This window comes from Aspergillus oryzae, chromosome 2 (assembly GCF_000184455.2).
Source record: "Aspergillus oryzae RIB40 DNA, chromosome 2".
Classification (NCBI taxonomy): Eukaryota; Fungi; Ascomycota; class Eurotiomycetes; order Eurotiales; family Aspergillaceae; genus Aspergillus; species Aspergillus oryzae.
In genome coordinates this window covers 3,730,439-3,750,182 of record NC_036436.1, presented here as the reverse complement: position 1 = coordinate 3,750,182, position 19,744 = coordinate 3,730,439, and the positions used below count along the sequence as shown (strand labels likewise).

At 48.5% G+C, this 19,744-nt stretch overlaps 6 protein-coding genes across 6 annotated transcripts; all 6 read right to left on the bottom strand.

The window, feature by feature from the left end:
* Positions 1–72: 72 nt before the first annotated feature.
* Positions 73–743, bottom strand: AO090003000615 (actin-related protein 2/3 complex subunit 5 family protein; the record flags this gene model as incomplete). The annotated part of the gene is made up of 2 exons (XM_001819727.3): positions 73–295; positions 385–743. The coding sequence occupies 2 exons, from the start codon at positions 741–743 to the stop codon at positions 73–75; spliced, it is 582 nt and encodes a 193-aa protein (XP_001819779.1).
* A 967-nt stretch (positions 744–1,710) lies between these two features.
* Positions 1,711–5,602, bottom strand: pmcB (putative calcium-translocating P-type ATPase(PMCA-type); the record flags this gene model as incomplete). The annotated part of the gene is made up of 6 exons (XM_023234964.1): positions 1,711–2,143; positions 2,168–3,881; positions 3,935–4,077; positions 4,127–4,557; positions 4,606–5,469; positions 5,531–5,602. 6 exons carry the CDS (start codon positions 5,600–5,602, stop codon positions 1,711–1,713), a joined length of 3,657 nt encoding a protein of 1,218 aa, XP_023090030.1.
* Positions 5,603–7,455: 1,853 nt separating this feature from the next.
* On the bottom strand, positions 7,456–9,321 carry AO090003000613 (FAD binding domain protein; the record flags this gene model as incomplete). Its single annotated transcript, XM_023234963.1, has 3 exons — positions 7,456–8,033; positions 8,148–8,638; positions 8,711–9,321. 3 exons carry the CDS (start codon positions 9,319–9,321, stop codon positions 7,456–7,458), a joined length of 1,680 nt encoding a protein of 559 aa, XP_023090029.1.
* A 587-nt stretch (positions 9,322–9,908) lies between these two features.
* On the bottom strand, positions 9,909–10,979 carry AO090003000612 (uncharacterized protein; the record flags this gene model as incomplete). Its single annotated transcript, XM_001819724.3, has 1 exon — positions 9,909–10,979. One exon carries the CDS (start codon positions 10,977–10,979, stop codon positions 9,909–9,911), a length of 1,071 nt encoding a protein of 356 aa, XP_001819776.3.
* Positions 10,980–13,672: 2,693 nt separating this feature from the next.
* On the bottom strand, positions 13,673–15,281 carry erg13 (hydroxymethylglutaryl-CoA synthase; the record flags this gene model as incomplete). The annotated part of the gene is made up of 4 exons (XM_001819723.3): positions 13,673–13,810; positions 13,888–14,969; positions 15,037–15,139; positions 15,222–15,281. The coding sequence occupies 4 exons, from the start codon at positions 15,279–15,281 to the stop codon at positions 13,673–13,675; spliced, it is 1,383 nt and encodes a 460-aa protein (XP_001819775.1).
* Positions 15,282–17,725: 2,444 nt separating this feature from the next.
* Positions 17,726–18,797, bottom strand: AO090003000610 (GNAT family N-acetyltransferase; the record flags this gene model as incomplete). The annotated part of the gene is made up of 3 exons (XM_023234961.1): positions 17,726–17,749; positions 17,819–17,903; positions 18,259–18,797. 3 exons carry the CDS (start codon positions 18,795–18,797, stop codon positions 17,726–17,728), a joined length of 648 nt encoding a protein of 215 aa, XP_023090028.1.
* Between the last annotated feature and the right edge of the window lie 947 nt (positions 18,798–19,744).

The following is a 19,744-nucleotide window of genomic DNA, read 5'->3' as shown; positions in this document are numbered from 1 at the left end:
CAACGAATCCCCAATCACCTGTTTATCTATCCCCTCATCTCTATCTCAGAACTAGAGCGCAACCCGATCATATTAGACCGTCCTCCGGTCCGTCATCACACGGACGATCGACCCAGTTCCTGCCACCTCCACCAACTTCTCATGCCAGCTCAACAGAACACTCATTTGCTGACCACCACCACCTTCGCCAAGGTTCCTAGCCTGAATCTGCGAGAATCCGGTGTTCTGCGGGGAGACCGATTTGCGAGGCGATTGCGCACCGCTGCTAGGCCCAGGGGCCGCCATTCCCTTGTACCTAGTATAACAATTAGCCACACAGAGCCATCAAACAATACCGCACAACACAAGCAAAAAAGACATAGAGTGAGAAAGAGAAAAACATACAAATACTTCATCAAGCAGTCCGCCCGCTCGGAACCGCCCTGTCCATTGCACACCCCCTCCAACACCTTCGTCATCTCGCCCTGTCGAATTCCCTGCAACACCTCGATAACGGTAGCCAAGTGCACCTCCTTTGCGCGGTCATCTCCGCCCAGCGGAGCCGTATCGAGGACAGCGCGCAGAGCTCCCTCGGGGTCCCCGCTGCGGAGTAGCTGGCGCACCTGGGCGGCGACGTTTGCGGCTTCGCTGGATGTGGTCGGGGCTGGGAGGGTAGGGGGGAGGAGGGTTTCCATGGGGAAGTTGACGGAGGACTCCGGGTCCAGCACGTCGATGTTGATTGTGCGATAGTTGATTTGAGCCATGGCGGGTGTTTTTGTTTGTTCGGAGTGTGGTTCGGAGGTGATTAGTTTATGGTAGGGAGCTGTGTTTACTCTTTCGTGGTATAGCTAAAGATATGGCCGAGCGAGGCTAAGCCTGGGGCTGTTTATATGTTAGCTAGGCTCAATTCACGGTCAGGCACCGTCATTATCCAGTCCGACGGTAACGGAGCGGGGAGAAGAGGAGGGACAGGCGGGATGTGTGGCAGCTCGTTGCTTTTCCTGTCCGATGGGGAATAGGAGCAAGGGTCACTAACTATCTTCTTAGCTTATACACAAGTCGAATTGGGCGGAGTGAAAGAAGTAAGTCAAGAAGTTAGAGTTACAACTTTCGATGTCTTCGAGATGATGATGATGTGGGCGGCGTTGCGGCGGTGCGGAGGTGGGCCTGGACGCCTCAGGCAGAAAATCGGTTCTGCACAGTACTAGTAGTATACCCAAGTACTAATCATTTTGTGTATGCGACTTTGGTAACAGTGGTCACTTAATTGAATAGTTTCTGTTGGGTGCTCTATATTGTATGTTGTATGCATGCGAAAGAATCACACAGTGTCGATTCCTTACCATCAACCTATTAACATCGTCTCATATATATATCCGCAGCAGATAAGTACTATACTGCATGAAGGCATTTTTACAGTGGCCAAAAATCTCTATGAAATACGGAGTTCAAGGTATGCCATTGAAAAGCAAAGTTTAGATTCAAACAGGTTCAAGCTAACTATCTACATGGGAGTATCTGTGTATCTCAAAAATCATGGGCGCTCTAATCTAAAAGCCAACAGAAGTAAAAAGCACCCGCTATGCAACATAAAAAGACATATACCACCCAGCCACTTCATGTGTATATACAATATCCATGCATGTGGCGCATTCGTTAACTATTATACAGAGGGAACTGCCCTGCAGCCGCGAGGCAGATCAGTGACAGTCATATCGTATGTTGAGTTCGTCAAGAGGTCGTGATAGTAATCGGAGGCACTGTGACCGATGTCGTTGGCGCCTCGGGGGTTTGCTGCCGTTTCATATCCGTCATAACGGCAGCCTCTTCGTCCGGTCTACCAATGTCTTCTTCCTGACGTTTGCTGAATACTCGCTTGGTAACCCGTTTAACGGGTCGCACAGCAGACTTGAACATCTTGCCAACAAACCCCAGAGCCTTGCTGATAGGCCGCAGGATTAATGCTATGGTTCTGACAACAAAGTCGAGCGCGATCCCGAACGGCTTGTCGGGAATCAGGCGGAGAACTACTGCCCAAGGGAGACAACCGATCGCGCAGATGATACAAACACCCCACTGGAGGCTGTTCAGGGGAGTCACGCCGAAAGCTTCACCACCGACATAGACGATCATGACCTGGCCGCCAACCATGATACAATTGATCCTAAGGAACTAATAGTTCTTCAACATTCCTTCGAAGATATTAAACTTGTTGTCAAGCCTTCGGTTGTTGAACTCATTGAAAATCTGCATCCACACGAAAGTGTTGAAGACGATGGTGGCGAGCTCTTTCTTTCCATTTTCAGCACTGAGATGATCCTTGAGGATGTGACTTCCGGCAAAGTATAGCATGAAAGTTACGGCGAGCTGGTAAACTGCCTGTCCGAGGATCATCTTCCACATGACCACAGTAAATAAGGATGCACTCTTCGGGGCGGGCTTGCGATGGAGGATTTTCTCCGTCGGTGCATCAGTTGCGAGAGCGAGGGCTGCAAAGGTATCCATAATCAGGTTAACCCAAAGCAGCTGCACTGCGCTCAAGACACTTTGGTTATCATTGCTGTAGAGAGACGAAACAAAGGTTAGGACGACAGCAGTGATGTTGACCGTGATCTGGAACTGGAGAAATTTGGCCACGGCATCGTTCACAGCTCTACCCCACGCGATTGCGGTCACGATCGAACTGAAGTTATCATCAAGTAAAATAATGGAGCTGGCTTCCTTGGCAACTTCTGTACCAGCGATACCCATGGAGAAGCCAACATCGGCGGTTTTCAGTGCAGGGCCATCGTTGGTACCGTCTCCAGTTACCGCCACAGTTTCTCCCAGATGCTTCAGCCGTGCTACTAAGATCCGTTTATCCTCAGGCGATGAACGGGCCAGAACTTGAAGTCGTGGAAGCACCTCGTCCATTTCATCATCCGACAGCTGGCGGAATCTAGGCCCTTCCATGACAATTCCATCCTCTGTCTTAATACCACAGGACGATGCGATGGCGGTGGCTGTTGCTATGTTGTCACCAGTGACCATCTTCACTTGCACACCGGCGGTACGGCACTTCTCAATAGCTGCAGGTACTTCGGGCCTGAGAGGATCCTGGATACCTACAACACCAACCCAGGTCATGTCACGGAAAAGCTCTTCGAACTGAGCCACATCTGAATCCTCTTCAGAGGGCTTGATATAGCTCGGAGGCCAGCTGGAAAGGTTCGAAAAATCGCGATAGACCAGCCCGATCGTTCGTAGAGATTTGTTGGCATAGGATTCAATAGTATTGAGTACCTTCCGGCTGTCCTCCTGGGTGAACTGATCAACAGCGATGCCGTTGAGACCATCCGTATCAGCTATCTTCGTCGAGCATGCTCCAGCCATGATCTCAGCAGCTCCCTTGACGAGAAGTCGATAGCCCACTGTAGGCTCCCGGTACACCACTCCCATGCACTTGCGGGCGGAGTCAAAGGGAATCAATTGAACTATCTCTGCAGATCCACGTTCAGCGGTGACATCCATTCCGAGGTAGTCTTTAGCTAGTTGTAGCAATGCTACTTCAGTTTTACTCCCGATAAACTCCTTCGAGCCATCCCTTTCCTCCTCAAAAGCGGTCGAGTTAAGTGCAATGCTTTTGATGATCAGGTCGCGCGTTCTGGAGGAGAGCTGTTTGAAAGTTTCAGTTGCGGTCACCGAAGAGCTGGAATTGTCATCTTGTCCGAAGCTCTTTGATCCCAGTGTCCCCGCGACCACAGTCATTTTATTTTGGGTAAGAGTCCCTGTCTTGTCGGAGCAAATGACCGTGGCGTTTCCCATCGTCTCGCAAGCACGAAAGACGCGCACAAGGTTGTTCTCTTTGACCATCCTTGTTGTAGCAAAGGCGAGTGCTAAAGTTACGGCCAGTGGGAGACCCTCTATTTCTCATTAATATTCTGTTATTGTAGCATTGAGGAGACAGAAAGCTCACCAGGAATGGCGACGACAATCACCGTAACAGCAACGATGAGAATATCAACAAATTCCTTTCCCTTGTGCGCAGGAGAGCCAGGATTGTCCGGGAGTTGAGCAATAAATCTAAAAAGTAATGCGAAGAATAGGACGATTGCGGCGCTGGAGAGGTCAGCCGTATTACTCACAAGCAAAGGATTGCATATCTTACCCAGAGCCTAACCAGCCGATCCAGTTGGCAAGCTTCCCCAACTTGACTTGCAAAGGGGTCGGATCATTGTTCTCCTGCAACGACAACAGGATGCGCCCATAGGTTGAGTATCGTCCGACGCTCGTTACTAGGAAGGTCCCTACACCTTCAAGGACCTTGCCGCCAGAAATCATGAAGGGGTCGAGCTTCTTCGTAGCAGTACCATTTGTAATTTGTCGCCAGGCTTCATATCCATCGGTTTTCTTCATCTGGTCTGACTCGCCAGTAGCAGAAGACTCGTCACACTTGATTCCGTGACCGGATATCAGGACACCATCAGCAGGGATAGAGTCGCCTGGCTCAAGGTGGAGAACATCTCCAACGGTAATGTCGAAAACTGAAATCATGGACACCTTGCCCGAGCGGACGGCCTTGACTTCTCTGTCGTTGTTCTAGGGCTGTCAGACAGTAATCCACAGACACTAAGACGGAATACATACACGTTTGTTCAACTTGGCAAATTGCCTTTCTTTCTGCCAGTCGTTGGCGGCTGTCACAACGGTGACAATCAATATCGCAACGCAGATAGCAACACCTTCGACCCAGTCGACCCCTGAGCCTCCACTGACGGTCTCATAGATACCCAGAGACAGTGACACAATCGCGGCGATAGTAAGCAAGATAATAATTTTATCATTGTATGCAAGCCAAAGCAACTTCAGAAAGCCAGTCGACTTACGAGCAGGCAGTCTGTTTTGGCTGAAGATGCGTATGTGATCCTGGAACTGTGAGTCGGTCTCGGATGTAGGCGTCTCTGTAATTGAGGACAATTGTTGTTTTGAGTGGGAGTTCTCAGACGATGTCGCTTCTTGAAAGCTAATGGTGCCTTCTAGGTGACCCTCATCTACGGACAGTCCAGCCGTCAAATCTGTCCGCAAGCCGCGTTCTAGGCCATGTAAGCCACCAAGCGCCTGAAAAGCAGCAAGGGACTTCGGATTTTGCATCTTATTAAGCTGGCCGGGTGAGAAGGCGAACTTATTATCTTGTACAATGAAATCATCTTCATTCCGAGCATCAGGGTTCAAGGCGTCTGCCACTGAGACGTCATCGTATACAGCTTTGGTGGTGGTAGCTGCTGAGTTTGCTCTTGACCTGACAACAGTATCTGCACAAGAGATAGTTGAGTCTGCTCTTGACCGTAAAGTTTCACCACCAAGTGAAGGTGATGATGAGTGTGATGATCGAGGGGGGGCATTCTGAACTGATAGTCTATTTGGACTGAGAGTCGACGCCATGTCTGGTGATAATGAAGATGGTTGGGCTGACGATACGTCTGTTTGCCCTGACCCGGGAGAAACGGACGACTGCTTCTCTCTATATCAATACGCGTCCGAATATGTTGAAGTGAGTGACTTGGAGACTTACTTCTCTGTTTGCAGGGGTCCCTGCGAAGGGGTTCAAGAATCCCTCCTGACGATTGTCGTTTGGGGTTAGCATTCTGCGACTAATACGCTGAGCTTATTTGCTGACGAGAGACGAAAAGCACATTAATATCAATATGTATATGAAAGTAGAAGCCGCACAATTAAGGGCATGTGCAGAAAACAGGTGATGGGGAAGGGTGCGTTCTTTTATCTAACAAGGAGGCTGTGTACAAGTGCCGAGACTGGCTAATGAAAAATCAGATAATGGTATAATCATAAAATGTCAATAAGATTTTAAGATTTTCGCGTGTCAGATATGACTCTCCCACAGAAGCAGCAGGAATGCCAAGTTGTACCAGCTCAACAGCACACGGCAGAAATACGGTCACAGCCTAGCCATCTAAGAAAGACCTGGAGCTTGCACTCGATATCTGCAAGCTCAGCAGCATTTCCATGGAATATGGTGGGTGCAGGGGTGTCCGGTCGTGTGAGTGGTTCCATCGACATGGATTGCCATCATACTCCCACTTGCACAGCCTCCTTGACAATCTCCCGGTAGCTCGAAAGGGGGAATCCCAGCGAGTCACAATGATCGGCTCTAATCCAAGAGCGGGGTCTGTCACCCATGCCAACGAGCTTCATGACCAAACTGACTTTGCCGAGAGCAAATAAACTAGCGAGTATAACCGCCAAAGGAATTTGGTGTCCTCAACCATTCCACATCCTCTCTCCTGAGAGGGCGCGACTTCGGCGTTTGCAACACTTCCCAAACGCGACCAGACGCGCGGGGGATAGCTTCGCACCGATGTATAGCGCACTAGACAATCTGAGTGGCTCGTAGAAAGCGTTAAAATCCATGGAGAAGCGGCGAATAGAGACACGGAGTCCGGACGGCGCTACGGACGGAGGGACAGTGCAAAAACGCGGGTCTGTCTGATCGGAGTCCAGAATTTTGACGCCAAGTTGCCGTAATGAAGACCAGTCGGCTGCGCCTCCTTCGCCAATAGTTTCAAGAAAGCTAATTATCCATAGATTTTCTTGTTTTGATAAAGCAATATGATTCGCGGGATTGCCTCCATCATCCGTGACCGGAGTACATACTCCGGAGTAAGTAAAATAGAGTCAGGACTAATTACCTCTGCATAGTAATGCTCCACATACCAATCAGAGGTGTTTCTCGCCAATTAAGCAACGGCGAATGCACTCGCCACATATGTGGCTGGTAGTGTGGCGGTGCGGGCTATGCACGGAAGATGATTTCTTTCTGGCTAATTAAACAACCACCACCACGGCGTGTCCGCTCGCAAGGTTGCAAACGTGTGGCACTGGTGATTCATGTCCCACATGTGATTGAGGCAAACCAGCCAGTATCAGAGAACGCGCGGCGGACTAATAGAGATAGGAAAGCGCCGCGTAGGCGCCGCAGCTGGAGGACTACTAAGCGCGCATGTCAAATGGCAATTCGCGTGCTCACTAGTCGTCTGAAGCTGAATCTATCTGACGTCTGGATGACCAAGCTGAGGCTTAGGATGCTGAGAAAGCTTGGTTGCCTGGAAGAGCCATGTGGATGAAGAGGGCTTGTAGATGAAGAAGAGAAGGCAACAGTGAAGCTGGCCATCGATGGTATTATATCGACTTAGGCAACATCATTAAATAGGTACTCTCTGAGGTATTGTACTTAATGATACATCATATGTTACATTTATTTCAACCAATGACCGCGGGAAGACTTCTCTATGTGTATGTAATACGTGTATCAAGTAGTACGTTACACGAACTACTTTTAACACGAACGGCTTCATATACTCCGTAATCTGCCATGCAATGCTCGTACAGCGTACAACCTTATACGAGGAGGCTCATATATGAGGCTCTACAAAATCAGAAGTTTAAATATTGCCTGGGGTGGTCAGCCAGAAAGCCAAGTTACCAATCCACATCAGCTAACCCAGCGTATCGATTTCCCAAGCCACAGAAACACTCTTTGGATCGTTCAGCTGGTGTATCCTCACTCTCTCCGCGTCCCAGCACCTCCTCCATACCCCATGCGATCCTCTCTGCACCCAGCCTCGCTCCTTCAAGATTAGGGGCTCCCGGACCTAGGCGGAGGGCAGCCAGCCGTCCAGTTACAAACAAAGGCAAATTCGCCTTCCACATGAGATCATCCGTAATGCACGGCAGACCCTGCTTGGTCTCGATCGGATATTCGCGATTCATTTGCTGAAGCAGCGGAAGTTCGTTCACATCCGCCTGCATGCCTGTTGCAAAATAGATGTAGTCGATGCGAGGGAGGTCGGGAATTGGAGGATCAGTGGTGAGGCACCATGTCTGAGACATGGGGCAGTACTCACGGCTGAGAATGACTGTACGAGAGTGGATCGAGACGCGGTGGCGGGCTGCATGCTGCTTCAGGATCTTCTGATACCGCGGTGTGATGCTGCCTCCATTGCGTGCTGTTTTGATCATCTCGAGGCGTTCTTCGTCCGTGTCTGCGGACCAGAAGGCTGCCTTTTCGTAGTTTTTAAATTTGCCCATCCACGTTAGGTCGATATCGAAATGTTTGACTGGTATTTCTCGTTAGGCTCATTTGAGGATAAAAGCTGATCCCTAATACTTACCTTTGAAATTAGACCTTAATAGGAACCACACCTTGCTCACTCCCTTCCGGATAGCCATATCCACTATCTGTGCGGAAGACAGCCCTCCCCCAACAACCATCAAATTCGTCTGCTGACGTTGCTGGATTTTCCTTTTCACATTGGGGCTTGGAAACGATCGAATCTCCGTGCTATGACAAGCCCCGTTTGCCTCCTCATCAGTTAACTTAAACGGGAAGACCTTCGTCCTGCCAGGCCCAATGGCTAGCACGACCGTCCGACTATAGAACACAGCCCCATCATTCGTCGTGACCGTAAATATCTTCTCGGAAGGCGACCTCTCGTCATGGTAGTCGTACTGGACATTAATGACTTCACGTTGTTGGATCATGCCCGGCGTGTTAAGACCATACCGTGCAATGATGCTCGAGCAATAGTCCTCGAAAAGGCCCGTGGAAGGTGAGAAATAGTCTTTGCGGTCCCTTTCATCGATCTCAACCTCCCCTATAGCCCTACAGCACCATAAACCATTAGCTCTATGATCAAGACAACAATCAGAGAAGAAAAAGAAGGAAAGTACTCACACAGCCTTCGACCTCATCTTCTTTTTCTTCTTATGCTTGCTCAACTCCTTCCCCACACATCCAGATATCTCCCAAAGATCACAATCCCTCCCCACCTCCTGCGTGTACGCCAACATTCCATCCCGATCACTCGGATCAACATGAAAGAACATGGGACTACGAAGCTGTTGGATCTCCAACGTCTTGAACGCCCGATTCCACCGCTCCATCCATTTATCACCCGTACTATCCAAAACAAGAATGGAGGGCGAACCATCCTCCACCGCACCAGTTTCCGTCTCCTCTGAAGCAGTCGAGGCGGACGAAGACAGCGAAGGCGGAGACCCCGCTATAGACTCTGAATGTGTAGATGAGAAAGACTGTCGAGGGGTGTATCCGTGCCATTTCTCTGCTTTGACCTTTTTCTGCTTGCCGTGGCGAGCCTGTACAAGCGCCATCCGGCCGCTATGTTTGTTGATCCAGTGGTAGCGCTGGTGCTCGTCGTCTGTGAATAGCGCGGACGGTGTTTCTTCTTTCAGTCTGGCAGCGACGGCGAGACCGCATGGTCCGGCACCGACGATGATTACATCGAGGAGGTCTGAAAAGGAGGGTGTGGATCCTTTGGAAACCATCGCTTATGGTATATTTATTAGTTGCTTAGGGTTGTTCAGGGGTTGTCACCCGAGGATTTAGGTATACTCAGAAGAGCAAAAGTTTTCTTTGAACTAGCAGTTACATGAGATAGTTCCGTACAGCTTCTATAAATCTGTTGGTGGTAAATGATGGCCTCCGGGGTACTTGGATCCCAAGGTCCTTTAAAGCCAATAATGGCAAAAAACATGATGGTTTGGTCATGATCTGCGTCATGAGTACCTTGGGGGGGCAGGGTTATGGGGGCTTTCGACTCTTGTGACTAGTTTTATCGATAGTAAGATGCTTATTAGTATAAATTAGGCAGTAAGTTAGGAAAGCGCGCAGTCTTTGAGGGACCTTCAAGTCGTGAGGATGAGTCGATCGTAGTTCAAGATCACTTTTGTGCTTCGTATGCTTCAGAAACAAATTGGTTGATTAGATAGATTACTATGACAACAAAATGCTCAACGTCAGAAAATACACATTAGAATTATGAGGAATATTCCAGCTTCCTCTTTTCTTTTCTTTTCTTTTCTTTTCTTTTCTTTTCTTTTCTTTTCTTTTGGCTTGGTTTTTCTTTTCCCCGTTACTTATGCCATTTTTTTGGTTTGCTTTCCACACCAGTCGCTCGCGAACGTGGTGCTCCACCTCCCTCGCGCCGGTGCCAGGCATCTTGTGGCCAGATCCAGCCTCGCACTCGTTTGGCATCTCGTTTTTCTCCAATCTGTGGTTCTGGAATCCATTTGTCCTTCCCTTCGGGGAGGACACGCTGCCGAGTTAGGGCTCCGGGTCCGCCAACATTCAGGTGAGATGACGGCTGGGACGGCAAAGGTACGGATTTAGAAAGCATTAGGAGGAAGTATAAAGCCAGACTCGCCGTCATCGGTACACCAAGCTCCTCTGGAGCTGGTGAAGAATATGCGTCCAAGATAGGGGATTGGCTGGCCAATGAACTGTCGCTGGACGGTGTGGGCGAATGGGGGTGGCCGTAAGGGGCTGAGCAAGGTTTCAAGTAACCTTCGTCTGAGCTCGCCGCGAGCTTAGTGGGTATAGGAGCTGAAACCTCGAGGAAGCCAAAGTAAGGCACGTCGTCACCCTCGTCGCACCCCGCACGCACGCAGACAAGCTCAATCTCTGTGATGATGAAGCCGTATCGACAGGAATGTTCGCGCATACACCGCTGAAGGTGCGCTAGGCCATTCAAATACTCGACCCGCCGATGAGGCGCTTCAGTGCGCATACTTGTGTTCCAACGGTCGAAAGTTTTGACAATTCCTACCAGCCGTCCACGGGGCAGACCCGAGCTCGTCCGCTCCGTATCTGAAGTGTAATTTGCAAGGAAATGCGGGCCACCATAGTTTCTATTGGCATGGATCCGTGGGACAGGCGTAGCATAGAGCGCCAGGTGATCTGGGCCCTGAGACACGGCCAAAGCGGCATTTACTCGTGGAGCATAAATATCTTGTATGAGGTCAACCAACGTGAATTCAGAATCAGGACACAAGCGTGAGCCTGAGACCACGGCTGTTGGTGTCAGATGTGACGGAATTGCTGTCTTCAGGAGCTTCGTGAGGCCATTAATCGAGTGGAATGTGGACAGAGAAAAGGAGGACCAGCTGCGCAGATTTCGGATATCCCACCAGAAGTAGTCATGCATCCCTCGTGTAGGTATCACGCTTACGTTGCGAACCAGATTGATCGCTTGTGTTGGCCCGGTTAGGTATGAAAGAAGAGTTGTAGACGATGGGCTTATTCTATCAACACCGTGCGCAAAGCCAACCGGTGAGCACTGGGCACTCGAAACTTGGGAATAGCTGTAAGGGGAAACTGGAAGCACCGGTGGGGCCTGGGTTCTGGCTCGAGATGTGCGCGAGAAATGACCAACGGGAGAAGGCTGCGAATAAGGTGGGTATACAATAATATTTGGCGTGACAGGGGTGACGGGTGCGGTAGGAGACCCTTGTGGCTGTCCAGAGTACTTAGAGAGCTGCCTGTACGTTGAATAACCATATTGAGCTAAAGTTGCCTCATCGACACTGGACGATCGAGAATGCGCACTGGATACTCTGCGCTTGTGCGAGGACGTTATGCTCACAGGAGACGCCAATGCTGAATCAGCGTACATGGGCGAAACTGGGGATGCCACAAGGTAGTAGTCCACGCATTCAGTACTATGACGCTGAACTGCTGCACGATTGGGAGGGTATGGTAAGAAACCAGGTGGATTCCGAGTGTTCGATAGCACTTTACGATGACGCTGCGGTCCACTAGCCGGGGCTGGTTCAATAACCACATCCTGATCTCTAATCTTGGGAAGAAGGGCCGGTCCATGATGATAACGAGGTGGAGAGTCGGTGCTCGGGCTGGTGGTTGAGGTGACTGCTGACCAAGGCGAGGAATCGTTGGAGTATATAGACGAGTCAGATGCATTGCGACTGTGGGTCATTCGAACGATTCCCTCATATGGTAGCCCTGGCGGAGTGCTTGGCCGATAGTATGAGTATTCCAAGGCCATTGTGTCGAGTTGTGTAGCAGAAACAGTTCGGTTATAATTGAGTACTGCAGATAAATGGAAGGTCCAGCTTCCACGATGAATCAGAGAGCGATCTTCGTCAATGGATGGTCAAGAAAGAAAGTAGATGAAGGTGAAAGACAGTTGTTCAAGAAACAAGGTATCACGGTCGAGTCATAGTCTGTATGAGTGGTTATGATAAGCTCTTGCACACTTGGGGAGGAAGATGTTTGGATATAAATGTTCATAGATCAGAGGCTCATACGGTCTGAATTAAAAAAAGTAACCGACAAACACGACCAGAATAGCAGCACATGAAACATGGAGAAATCTCCATACTGACGCCAAAGTCGCTAGTCATCGTGAGCCATTGTCCACATTGGTGATGGTGAGGCAATGGACACATGAATTGTCGGCATCTCTTTGGATAATGCGCGAAACAAACGAGCTTAGAGCTAATGGAGCAGGCAGACGCTGTTTCATCTAACAGTCGCGCGTCAATTTGTTGCTAAAAATTGCACCTGCTCGATTTCTTCAGATCTGATGGAGATCTTCACTGATCTCATCCAGGGAATGGTTCGTCATGAGCCGTAAAAAGCTTCTATAATCGGCAACACTTGTGTTTCGTGCTATTTCTGGATAATTATAGCTAATTTAATCACGATTTTCACCAAACGAATCTCGCCTATTAGACCCGTTAGTCGGCGGCAAGAGTAAAGCTAACGATTGGCATATCTTGATAAACGGTGGTCCTCAAAGCACGATCACAACTCCAAGCGCCGAGGGTCGATAGCAGGACCTGCAGGAGATGTGTGGAACAGCAACAAGAACCGCCGGGTCAGGCCAATCAAGGTTGTGGATGCTGTCCCAGAGACCCAAAAAGTCGGTACGATAGGTTGATGATCCGAGTCATTATAAGAATACATTCTTTGGACAAACTTGAACCGGAGCAATGGAGTTTGTTGCAGTAGGCGCCGACTTCCCTCCAGTTTGGCGCCAGGCTCCCTGAGTGGTTCTTTCCCCTCGATCACCTGCAGCATTCTTGGCTTTGATGAAACGGACAAATAATCCAGAGTTCTCAGAAATTAACTTGGACTAAGTTATTGGATTGGATGTGAAGGAGGGACAATTGCATAAAGCAAGGAGAAAAGAAGGAATAATGAAGGATGGCACTGCAGGAAGCGTCTGGCGCGAAGGAGTGCAAACGGCTACCATACGCTGATTTTTCGAAATGTTTCTATTCTTAACAGGTAGATTGTTTCAAGTTCTCTGCAATGTTGCGATATTTTCTATCTTTATCTTCATCAGAATTGTCAAGGTAGATAGGGTTGTGAAGAAACTTATGGTAGTAGTGAATAGGTAGAGGTTAGAGGTACAGTAGGTAGTACTAGTACTACTATACACCGTCCGCTTAGAGTTAGTTAACTAGGCTGCAGACGTGACTAAGCAACAATCCCTTCGACAAGTACATTGAATACCTTGATAGTAGTGAACCATATGTGAAATAAATTGATTAATATGTTTAATTAATAAATAAGATCTTCTCATAAATCCGGAAGCATTTCAGCGCCATCTTGGGCGGAAAGGAACATCAGCATCATGCCAGCTCCTAAAAACAAGAAAATATTTTCCTTCTGGGCTCCTCCTGAGAACCTAGGGCAGGCAGACAAAGTAAATAAAATCGACCGAGACAATTTGCAGACATAACCCAGTTTGCGAGCTCTATCAAGGCAACCAAACACGACAATGCGGTCCTGAGGGGAATCTAATGAATCGTCTAAACAAGGAAGAAAAAGAAACTCATCATGTCCAAATTAACATCAAGCGCTAGCCATTATTCATGCCTTGACCTCGTACTTGCGGCGGAACATGTCGTCCACCTCAGTGAGGTAGTAGGTGTTGGGGAAAAGCGTCTCCGTGTTACCGGAGGGCTTGAAGTTCTTCTTCAAGTGAGCTTGCTTACGCAGAGCACACATCTAGAAAGAAAATAGTTAGTAAAGTTGAACTGCAGATATCAAGGCGGAAAGAATTTCAGCGGGAAACTATTGCTCACCTCAACATAGGCCTGGGGGGCCAAGACATCCCTAGCATTGAGGCGGTTGTGAAGATCAAGCTTCTCAGCCATGTAAGACACGTCACCAACAATCTTCGCGCTGAACATGGAAGCAGCGAGACCACTGCCGTAGGAGAAAAGGCCAATGCGCTTAGGCTGGCTGGGGTCGAAGGTGACGTTGCTGAGCAAGCTGGCCAGGCCGGCGTAGACGGTGGCGGTGTACATGTTACCACAGAGAGTGGCAACATCAAGGCTGGGCTTCACACGCTCAGCGAAGCGCTTCTTGGTCAGACCCATGAAAGTCTTCTCGACGTTCTTGTCAGTGAGAGACTTGCTGTAGTCCAGATCGCGCAGCTCAGGAGCGACTTCAGCGAAAGCGGGGTGGGTGGGGTTCTCGAGGAAATCGTTGTAAAGCATACGGCCGTACGACTTCTGGACCAACTTGCAGGTAGGGGAGTGGAAAAGGATATAGTCAAAGCGGTCCAAAGGAGTCTTGGATTCATCATGGGCCACACCGTTGGTTCCGTTCTGAGTCTTTTCCTTCAGCGTCTTCTCGCGAGCGGCGTAGGCCTTGTAGCAAGCATCAACAGCCTCAGTGTAGCACTGAAGGGAGTGCTGACCGTCAACAACGGGGTATTCGCTGGTGAGATCAGGCTTGTAGAAATCGTAGGTGTGGGTGACGTAAGAGCCACGAAGACCGGGCTCAAAGACAATAGGGGCATCAGGACCAATGAGGAGGGCAACACAGCCAGCACCACCAGTAGGGCGAGCAGGTCCCTCGGCATACAGAGCAATGTCACCGCAGACAACAACGGCATCTCTTCCATCCCAGGCGGAAGACTCAAGCCAGTTGATGCTGTTGAAGACAGCGTTGGTACCTCCATAGCAAGCGTTGACGTTATCAACACCCTCAACGTTGAAGTTTCCGCTCTCGGCAAAGAGCTGCATCAGAACGGACTTGACGGACTTGGATTTGTCCAGGAGAGTCTCAGTACCGACTTCGAGACGACCAACGGACTTGGGGTCGACGTTGTATTTGCGAAAGAGGGAGGAGAGAGTGGTCAGGGCGACAGAGTAGATATCTATAAAAAAATATACTTAGCGAATGGAAACATATTAAAAATTTAGAGGATAACAAGGCCAACATACCCTCACGGTCATCACAGAAGCTCATTTTTGTCTGTCCCAGACCGATTGTGTACTTGCCCTCACTGACACCGTCGAACTTCTCCAGCTCGGTTTGTTCGACACACTGCGTAGCTTGTTAGCACACTTTTTTCCTCTTCTGATTTTTCTCTCTTGAGGTAACTTTGCTGATGGTTCAGCGCACGTACTTGCTTAGGAAAATAGACCTCAATGGCCTTGACACCAATGTTCTGAGGACGAGCAGACATAGTGGCGGTGTAAAGGGGGGGGGGGGGTGAGAAATGTAAATAGTTGAAGTAAACAACGAAAGAGTGAGAAGGGTATTTGGTTATTAAGGTATAAGGGAAACGGTAGCAAAGAAGAAGTAGAAGAAGAGAATGAGGAGGGAAGACAGCTGGGCAAGAGAACAAAAAGAAGGAGCAGGGAGGAGCATATATAAGAACCACAAGAGGGCTTCCGATCAGATTCCTAGTGGTAAGTAACTTTTTTACACACTGCGAGGCAAAAATGACCGGGTCCAGCTCCGGATTGGCTGGTGTGAAGAGAGTGGACCCTTCGTTCCGTCGCTCGTGGTTGGGCGGGCCTGATTGTTCGGCCTGAGGCCCACACGCCTTACGAGAAAGGGTTTAGCGGTACCTAGCTTAGTTGTGCATTGTGGTAAGAATGGTAACGGCCAAGTACGGATCAGCAGATTAATTTCCCCACTCTGGTGCACTCCTCCATCCAAAATCTATCTCCAGGATATAATGTACACGGTACTCTACATACTAGAACTCCTTTTGTCCTCGAACCATGAAAGAATTTTGCAACTTGCATCAGCAATTTGGGCAAAATGCTTGCCTGATTTCGAATCCTTCCCCCTCCCTTTTTGTTGTCCTCACCGACTATTGCACCACCCGGGTTTCTCCTAGTCAATCTTCGTTATCTTGTACATCCGGAGTATCATGATGGATGAAGTTGGCGATAGTGGGCTTTGGAGTATCAAAGATCCATTTCGGGCAACCCCCCTAAACTTGTCGTGTGGGTTACTCCCGTTTGTCCGTACCGAATGTCCTTGTCTTTTTTTATTTTTTATTTTTTAATTCCGAACAGAGTCCATCCAGCGGTCTCGAAGGACTACCCCAAATTTCATTTCCTCCTATAGCTAGAGCCTAGGACATCATGCTACTTAGTACCCCTAGGTTTCAAGGAACTTCCCTTTTCCTACATGGTCCACCCACACTGTACCACGTAATGCATAATACACTTTGTCTGCTTCAATTGGGCAATTGAGAGTCATCGGTCTCGGAACACCTCGCGGGCTTGAAAATATCTGACAACGATACTCGTATACATGCTCATAGTACTGTTCCTTCTCCTGATCCCGTGCACACGTCAACCCTGTCCTGTCAATAAACTTTTGCTGCCCTTTGAACAGCAGCTCACATCATTCAACCCAAAAATAAGAAGATAAATCAATAAATCAAAACAGGAATGTTTACTATTCATTCTCTATCCACTTCTGTACACCCTGCGGGCCTCTTCCTTGTAGTTTTGTTAGGTTTTCCTTTTATTTTTCGATTACGATATCCACCCCACGGCAGTTTCATCCTCGAAGAGGAAAAGATTCCAAGAACAATCAATCTTATCATGTGGATCCGTTTGATTGAACCTGCCTGTACTCCAAGAGGCCAAGCACCTCAGCATCAGTACAAGGGTTCCGATATCGCACAAAAGGTGGGCAAAAGGCATTTCCACCAAGCATAATACACATCTCAGGCAACTGTAAGTCCATTTTGGCATATGCATCCGCTTGCCGTTCTCTCGGAATAGCAATCTCATGGTGGCCCGACAGCAACCTTTCTTGCGGACCGCAAGACCTGGTCCTCGAAGGTGAATTTCAGCCTCTATGCACGAAAGTTCCAACTTGGTTACAGAAGAGGGGATTACTAGCAATCTCGTGTGTAATACAGAGCACCTAATGTAGCACGGAATCCATAGGCATGCAAGTACGGACGGGTCCACCAGGTTTCGCGTGTTTCAGTTAGGCTCCGAACATTCACATACATGATTTCTTTCCGTCGGGTCCAGAGATAATGTGATCCGGCTTGGCCGGCGGAAGAGTTCTTAGACCGGTTTCCCTGCATCTCGGTTTGGTCAGTGGGCCCTTCAGTCGAACCTGCGCGGTATTTGGTGGGCGTGATGACCGAAACTACCATGCTAGGGCTTCTAGCACTAGGTAGCCCCTGATATTCTGTCATTTACTATATCTTAGCCGCCATAATTATATCTGTTATTGCCACAAGTTTGACTTTTCCCTGCTACTTTCTTCTGCTTATTTGTCTTTTCCTATTTTGGTTCAGGATGCTACCAGGTGTAAAAGTAGCTAATGGAAATCTTGGAGATTGTTGAAGGCAACACTGGAGAAAAATTTGGCAGTTGTAAAGTTGTACAGTTCCACAGCCGGTGCTACCCCAACCCCAACGTTAGCCAATGCTACTACGGCAATATCTAAGACAGAGCTGAATCACCTCTGCACACAAACTACCCGCGGAGGTATGTACTTGGGCTGCCGCTATGAGTTGTCAAGACTACCATGGCCCCTAACCGACAAAATACAGCCTCTCTGGGAAAGCTCGTCAAGTAGCTATGTCTTGCATCCACTTGTCTATGACACTATAATCAACTATCAGTCGAAGCAATTTCCTGGCGGCTAAACGATTGCACGAGCCAGTGTCTGTAAAGCAGACCGGAGTTGGTAACACATAAAGAGCGATGAAAAAGGCGTAGTCCTCGTACTACTTACTTTTTCAGGCTTCCAGATAAAGACCTTTGCTTCGAAGTAAACGTTGATCTCCATTGATTTCAAACAACCGACATGCAGGGTAGTCCTATACTATTTTGCACCGATCTCTTGGATTGAGAGGTCAGGTATACTCCTTCTAACCGTAGATTGAGTATCCAGGAATTCTGGATGCAGTATGGTATCCATTCGAAGAGTACAAAGACAGCACCAGGCTGACACTGAAGCTCACGATATTAAGTTAAGCACAGTCGTTTCCTCGGATCAATAGGCCCATTAAGAACCTTCTAGCTTATTGCTTAGTAACGTTGGAGATGTTCTTCCTCAGGCCGTGAAATCAAAATTGTTCACTCGACCCTTTCTTCGACTTCTTCTGTTGCTGTGTTTTCCATTCTCGGTCCAGCATACCGAAGATTAACAGATCATGCCAATCTCCATCGTACCAGATAGCCTCTCTTTGGCGTCCCTCGAATTGAAATCCCAAGCGCTCATAGAGGCGCGTTGCGCCCGGGTTATAAGAGAAAGCTTCAACTGCGATGCGGTGCAAGCCAGCTTTCCGAAACCCCCAATCTACCACCCATTCAATCGCTTCGCTTCCGTAGCCATGATTCTGATAGGGCTTGGCAATATCGATGCTGATAGAACTTTTGCGATGATGGCCGTGACCCGGCTCATCCTTTTTGAGAGCAATAATCCCGATCGACGTCCAGATTTCCTGGGGAGGGCCGGCCGTACCAGGCTGATCATGGACATTCTGGGTTGGTAGTAAAATGATAACTGCTAAAAGTGCATCCTCCATGAGATGTTTCTTGTAGCCATTTAATGTATCACGCTTCGTTTGAGGTTTCAACAGTGTCGAGTTTGAAGTCGCGTACGATAGGGGGTCAGACTGGATGGAGTGAATGAAATCATCGTCTTCTGGTGTATCTTCAACGGCTCGATAAGCTAGTCGCCTGGACCGAAAAGGGTTGATATTGGCCATTATGGTACAATACGTATATCGCAATGTGAACTGGACAGTTCACATGATATAGCAGGTGAGTCTTGTTCAATTTTAAATGAAGGGTAGGATTTAAATATACGAAGAGAATCTGAGATTTAACCGGAAAGAGTGCCCGCCATATATTGGACAACCGATATGGACATTGGATGTACAAATGGTTCGACCCACCTAACAGTGGGTCAAGTCCTTTGACAGAAAATATAGAGATCGAAATTCATGAATACTTAGATGGGACGTACCAACGTAATGCCGTACATTAGTTCACCCATGGACGATCCCTCCTAGGGCAGTTTTTTAACCCTAAGTTCGGGGTCCAAATCTAGCATCCAACGATTGTGAGTGCTGGTATAATGTGTTTCTTGTGGCATACTGGATGTTTAGAGGAGGCCAGTGTCATATATAAATAGGAGAACGAAAATGATATAGAATTAGGGTATTCAATGAATGAGAAACGTTGGCGTCTGATATACTTGAGGCATAAATATAGCGGTATGTACGGTATGGTAATAGTAATCTAGAACGATCAACGGTCATGGTCAGGTGAATCTGCTTTTCTATCGCGCTCTTCGCTCGTCACTCATTCAAAGTAGTTGAATTGATTAAAGATTCTTATCTGCATCCATGGAGCCTGCAAGGGGTCTGAAGCTCCACGGTCATTCCGGACGATGTATGTCTGGTACAATAAAGACTCAGGGCAAAGAAGAAAAAAACCCTTCTGCCTGCTTAGGATCGGAGTGCCGAGCGTGGGTCTTAGTTCTCGTTTCGCCTGCGCCACGCTTTTCGACTGCATTCTGGGGAAAGGACAACGACGACGCCTCAGACTTCCTTCGACTCTATCTATCATTTACTAATTAAATATCGACCTGTTAGAGACCTCTCCTTTTCGCGGACCGCTACCCCTCTACGGTCCCTTTACCCCTTCTTTT